This window comes from Priapulus caudatus, unplaced genomic scaffold, assembly GCF_000485595.1.
Source record: "Priapulus caudatus unplaced genomic scaffold, Priapulus_caudatus-5.0.1 Scaffold380, whole genome shotgun sequence".
Taxonomy (NCBI): Eukaryota; Metazoa; Priapulida; class Priapulimorpha; order Priapulimorphida; family Priapulidae; genus Priapulus; species Priapulus caudatus.
In genome coordinates, this window is record NW_014577441.1 from 189,666 (window position 1) to 196,242 (window position 6,577).

Sequence of the window (6,577 nt, forward strand, 5' to 3'; positions counted from 1 at the left end):
AATATAAATAACCAAGTTAATTTTTTTTTTTTTACATTGGAGAAACTGGCCGAAAATTTAAAACCCGCCTAAAAGAACACCAAAAGGACGTAGACCCCGTCAGCACCCCCAAATCGGCTTCACTAGGACAACGAAAACAGTCGGCTACCGAAATCACAAATCCGCGATCACTGATATGTAGGCGAAGGACAACCACACCATCGATTGGGAGAATTCAGAAGATCATTGATCGCGAGCCTAACAAAATCAGGCGTTGGATCAAAGGAGGCCATTCTGGATCCGCAAGACCCCAAACATCAACCGGGACGAGGGGATACAGGCTTAGTCACTGTGTGGACTAAGCTATTGACCACCACACCCATCTTGGGTCACAAAACACTGATTAACATCAGTTAGCTTGAGAAAGCTTCTGACAGGAGGCGAAACGTCAGCGGTACGTTTCATACCAGCACGGTTGAGTAAAAATAAAAAAAATAAAAAAATAAAATAAAAATTAACTTGGTTATTTATGGTATATAACCGGTTTATGGGCGATATATGTGTTTCGAAAAGCACACAACCGCAAGATGATTGCTGGGAATGTTTGCACCGCTCACATACATAGGTCAATAACAATATTCCAATGCGCACCATAAACTATACGCTACCCACAAAGCTCAGAGAACCCGAATGAGCAGTTGTACAAAATGGCGGCCCTGTCGTCGGTTGTCGTCTCCTTGCTAGTGTTGTGCGTGTGCGTGAAGGCGGCAGCGCCGACAAGTAGATGGATCGAATACATTCCGGGTAACATCACCCTGATACTAGGCAAGTTATATAGTCTGCTTAGTGCAGGAACACGCCTACCGTGACCGTGTAGCATGCAAGAATACATTGGGCAAGCAAAACACACACACATAAACACACACACACACACGCGCGCGCACACACACACACACACACACACACACACACACACCCCCTCTCTCTCTCTCTCTCTCTCTCTCTCTCTCTCTTTCTCTCTCGCTCTCACGCGCACGCGCACGCACACGCACGCACACTTATGTAAATGTCCAGAGAAAGGCGCAGCGAGCGAGGGAAAGAGAGAGACGTAGCGATAGTGAGAGAGAAGAAGAAAGCGTGCAGGAGAGAGAAAGAGACAAAGGGAGAGAGAGAGAGAGAGAGAGAGAGAGAGAGAGAAAGAGAGAAAGAGAGAGAGAGAGAGAGAGAGAGAGCGGCAATGTTTGTGAGTAGTTTTAAAATCGGGTCGTATCTCTCGGGTCTCGAGCTCTTAGTTCTTATACCTATACATCACGCGCGCGGTCATACTGGCGTTATTTAACGCTACGTCATAGTTGTGTCTTCGTTTGTCAATGTACATCGATGTGAACCCTGGTGATGTGACCCACAGGTGCACCACACGGGGGTACTGAACAACCGACCTCCATCCCGGTCCGAGATGCCGGCTGCTACATCAACGGCAAGTGCGTATACCGACACGACTGCGGCACGAAGGACTTCAGCAAGTGTAAGGTGACAACGGTTCAGGACAGCTACACGCTGGAGACAACCAAGGCCGTCGCCGACGCGATGGCCCGTAAGTACGGCGTGCGGCCGCACGTCGTTCTCAATCTTCTGCATCGTAACCGCCTCGATGCGAACCGAGGGAAACCGGACGCTGCGTTCGGCGATACGGAGGCCGAAGCCGCGTGGAATCAGTGGTTTGATTACATAGAGTCCAGTAAGGGGGACGGGATAGCTCTGTTCATAGACCTGCATGGAGTATCCTCACATCCGGAGAAGTGGGTGGAGATCGGGTATCTCATCAAAGGAGCGCAGCTCGACTCCGGAGACTACACATACAACGACTCGTCGATACGCCACCTGGCGAGCCGCGTGGGCATTGACTTCCGTGAGCTGCTGCATGGCAGGGCAAGCCTAGGCTACCGCTTCGATAGGCTCGGATACAACGTGGTGCCATCTCCCACGCACCCCGGCCCGGACGGTGGGAAATATTATTCCGGGGGAGATAACACTAGAGCTCACGGCTCTAAATATGGCGGCATCGTAGACGCGATACAGATCGAAATGCCGAAGCATCTACGCGACGAGGCGATCTGTGTCACGTTCTGCCCCGATCTCGCTGATATAATATATGATTTCTGGGCCAGGTATTACAGGCAACGATAAAAAAAATACCAGATAAGGGCGAAAGCTAATTAGCGAGGGTTAGGGCTAGTATCAATTAATCTGAACTTTTAATTAATCAAATAATGTCTGATCATAGAGCGTTAGATGAATGAAGTGTTATGGCCATATATCCCACACAAAGTGCGTGGTATAATCTAGAAATTTATGAAGTGATATCATCTTATATACAGGTTGTGCTAATATAAATACCGCTTGTGCACTTATACTACGTACGGTACAGGAGGACCTATATGGTGGTGCGATGACTTGGTGAAGATGGAAACATACGCTACAGTAAACATTTATGTAAAATAAACACTGCATAAAAATAACGACTTATATACGGCTTAGTGTATTATATGTGCTAAATTACTGAAAGTGCAAATGACTTGTCCACACCCATGTCACAGCGCAAAAAGACGTACTGACATTCGCGATAAAAAGCATTTAGTAAGAATTTTCTGCAGAAAATCTTTTTACATAGATAGTCGTCACGCACAGAATTACGATTGAATGACTCGATTGCATATGAAATTATTGTAAAAATGAGAAGTCACATACTTCGTCTAAGAAGTCACATAAGTCTACACGACGAACCTTAACTCGAGTTAAGCGTCTACACGGGGGGCCTTAACTCGAGTTAGGTAACTCGAGCTTCGACTGTTAACTCGAGTTAGCTTACCTCGGCAGTCGATTCTGAGGGCTTAGGCTAACTCGATTACCTTAACTCGAGATTATAGGCCCGCTGTTAGACGCCTTAACTCGAGTTAGCTTAACCTCCACGATAGGCGGCAGCCCTAGTACGATGTACGTACACACGCACACCGCACGCGTACTTCCACACGCACGCACACCACTCATGCACGCACGTGTACCTGCACACGCACGCACGCACGCACTGTGTACGTGCACACGCATGCACGCACGCACGCCACGCCACGCACGAACGTGTACCTACACACCGCGCGACGCACGGCACGTGTACTTGCCACACGCACGCACGTGTACGTGCACACGCACGCACGCACGCATGCACGCACGTGTACGTGCACACGCACGCACGCACGGCACGCACGCACGTCTACGTGAACATGCATGCATGCCACGCACGCACGTGTACCTGCACACACACGCACGTACGCACGCACGCACACATCCACACACGTGTACACTGCACAAGCACGCACGCACGCACAAACGTGTACCTGCACACCGCGCGCACGACACGCACGCACGCCACGCGCACGCACGTGTACGTGCACACACACGGACGCACGCACGCACGCAATGCACGCACGTGTAGGTACACACACACGCACGCACGCACGCCACGCACTGTGTACGTGCACACACACGACCGCCACGCACGCACGATGCACGCACGTGTAGCGTTACACGGCGCACGCACGCACGCGATGCACGCACGTGTACGTGCACAACGCACGTCACGCATCGTGTACGTGCACATGCACGCACGCACGCATGCACGCACATGTTACGTGCACACGCACGCACTCACCCGCTATGCACGACGTGTACGAGCACACGCACGCACGAACGCGCGTGTACGTACACACGCACCGCACGCCACACACGCACGTTTACATACACACGCGCGCCGCCATGCATAATAAATCGGTAATAATCGCTATCGGGTGTTGTCGTGTAGACGCTAAAAACCATTTAACGCTTAACTCGCAGTTAGCTTAACTCGAGTTAGCTAACTCGATTAGGTTCGCCGTGTAAACGAGGCTATAAGTCGTCTACACGACGAACCTTAACTCGAGTTAAAGCGTCTACACCGGGGGCCTTAACTCGAGTTAAGGTAACTCGAGTTTAGCGTTAACTCCGAGTCACTTAACCTCGCCGATCGATCGAGGTTAAGCTAACTCGAGTTTAAGGCCTCGTGTATGACGCTTAACTCGAGTTATGCGAATAGTGCACGCACGCACGTGTACTTGCCACACGCACGCACACACTCATCAAGCACGGTGTACGTGCGCACCGCAACGTGGTACGTGACAAGCACGCACGTGTACGTGCACAATGCATGCACGCGACGCACGCACGTGTACCTGCACACACACGCACGTACGCCACGCCACGCACACCTGCACACACGTGTACCTGAACAAGCACGCACGCACGCCACGAACGTGTACCTCGCACACGCGCGCACACACGCCACGCACATACGTGTACGTGCACACACACGACGCATGCACGCACGCATGCACGCACGTGTACGTGCACACGCACGCATGCACGCACGCACGCATGCATGCACGCACGTGTACGTGCACACGCACGCAGCACGCACGCAACGCACGCACGCACGCATGCACGCACATGTGCGTGCACATGCACGCACATCACGCATGCACGCCCAGCGTGTACGTGCAACGCACGCGCGCGCACGAACGCGCGTGTACGTACACACGCAAGCACGCACACACGCACGTTTACATACACACACACACGCACGCATGCATAATAAATCGGTAATAATCGCTATCGGGTGTTGTCGTGTAGACGCTACATAATCGCTAACTCGAGTTAACGCTTAACTCGAGTTAAGGTTCGTCGTGTAGACGAGGCTATGAGTTATATAGTATAGGCAAGTTCCATACTAAGATAGTTGGTAAGTTTACAGATTAGAAATGCAACACTGCCCTTATTTGTCAGTCACCATTAATTTTGCACTAATGTAAGACGTCTATTTCTACCCGTGATGTATCAGTGTTACGCGTGAGTGTGTTTATACACCTTGCTAGCGTCTATGTGAAGAATGTAAGAATGATAGATAACGCACAGTATGAGGTATTCATGAATAACTTTAATTGACACTACTAATCTAGCATCCGCCGTAACGTGGCGAATGCGTACAGTGTAGTACGCGAGTAAACCTCACATAACTTACGAGCGTATAAGTTGTCGTCACTGACTCTAACCAAGATGCCTGTATGACTATTACAATATCGCTCTGCGTGTCTCTCTCTGGTCGAACACGCGGTTATATACCCCCATATAGGTAGACACGCCTACCTATTGTTTCTAGTCAGTCCGTACTACATGCTTGTCTATAATTGGCCTAATTCTATCCTGTCTATTCCCGCGTTACGACTTTACACAGCTGGCCATATATTCCAACCATAACAATAGGCTATTCCTAGATATTTACTTATCCGTCCTTCGACGGTATTACACTAATACGGTAAAAAACAGTGGCTGACGCTGCTGAAAATTACTTTAGAAAATAATTTAATGAAGAGTAGGTAATACAAAGTAAACACATGTGTCATTCTATTTAAACACCATGCGCTGCACGATACGACACTGGCTCACTGATCTCTACTAGTACTATACTAACATTATTATAGTTAGTTATACTGAGACCATACTGAGACATATGCGTCTAAACCATAGAAATGGATATGTCTTAGCTTTAATCTCTGTAAATTTTTAGTCTATTGAAGCGCGATTAGTCTAATTAATTAGCAAATATGCACGCTATAATATAATTTACACACTATTTACTACTATTATTATTTATACCCATAGAAATAATTAACATATACATATTACATCTAGGAATCTACCAGTGTATCGGGAGCGGATTAATGGGCTACACTAGTAGAGCTACATGGAACTTGGAAACGTTTTTTTACATGGGAAACTGGGAATGCCTATGATGATATCAGAGGAGTGAATTATGAGACTATTATTCACTCCTGATGATATCTGGTTCTCAATGACCACAATGCAAATAAGAGTGCATGGCATGTTTTTGTGTATATATCCTTGGTAGCTATCTAAATTCTTGAATTTAAAATTTATTATAACAGTATGTATATAATATATGGATAATTGTCTAAATAACTAAATAAAAATTGATAAAATTCCCCCGTTCCCATCCTATGACAGAGATATCCGCAGACTATATTTTATGTGACACCCTCATTCGCTGCTCCACCAACGCAACAGCATCAACGATGGAGGAACACGAAAGCATGGAACAAGATGAAGAAATGGATGAAGATGATGTAAAATCGGAGAGTAGTGAAGAAGATGAAGCCGATGAGAACGTAGAGGATGGAAAGGTTTATCTTCCCGGAGGGAAAATTGAAGAAGGCGAAGAACTCGTGTGTGATGAGACGGCATACGTTATGTATCATCAAGCTCAAACAGGCATGACTTCGCTCTGGTAGTGGTAGGGTGCAAATCCACTTTAGGCACCTTAGGTATCACGAAGTGATGCACAAATTTCTGTGTATCATCAACTGATGCACAGAATTTCCGTATATCAAGGAATGATGCAAAAACCCTAACCCTAACCCTAACGCTAAGCCCAACCCTAACCCTAACCCTAACACACTTCGTGATACCTAAGGAGTAAGGTTATACTTTATGA

At 47.8% G+C, this 6,577-nt stretch overlaps 2 protein-coding genes across 2 annotated transcripts in view; both read left to right on the forward strand.

Moving 5' to 3' along the window:
- Positions 1-628: 628 nt before the first annotated feature.
- On the forward strand, positions 629-2,505 carry LOC106809727. Its single transcript, XM_014812912.1, has 2 exons — positions 629-804; positions 1,388-2,505. The coding sequence occupies exons 1-2, from the start codon at positions 687-689 to the stop codon at positions 2,164-2,166; spliced, it is 897 nt and encodes a 298-aa protein (XP_014668398.1). The 5' UTR covers positions 629-686; the 3' UTR covers positions 2,167-2,505.
- A 3,623-nt stretch (positions 2,506-6,128) lies between these two features.
- The window catches only part of LOC106809730 (glutamate-rich WD repeat-containing protein 1-like), a 15,770-nt gene continuing 15,321 nt past the window's right edge, over positions 6,129-6,577 (forward strand). Inside the window, exon 1 of the mRNA XM_014812916.1 lies at positions 6,129-6,354. Coding sequence (XP_014668402.1) covers positions 6,159-6,354 — 196 coding nt within the window. The 5' untranslated portion in view covers positions 6,129-6,158. The remainder of the gene's footprint in view (positions 6,355-6,577) is intronic.

Excerpts from the sequence above, each read along its gene's own strand:
- LOC106809727 (XM_014812912.1), top strand. The coding sequence starts at position 687 with ATGGCGGCCCTGTCGTCGGTTGTCGTCTCCTTGCTAGTGTTGTGCGTG. Across the intron at positions 805-1,387 it reads TAACATCACCCTGATACTAG|GTGCACCACACGGGGGTACT; the intron begins GCAAGTTATATA and ends TGTGACCCACAG.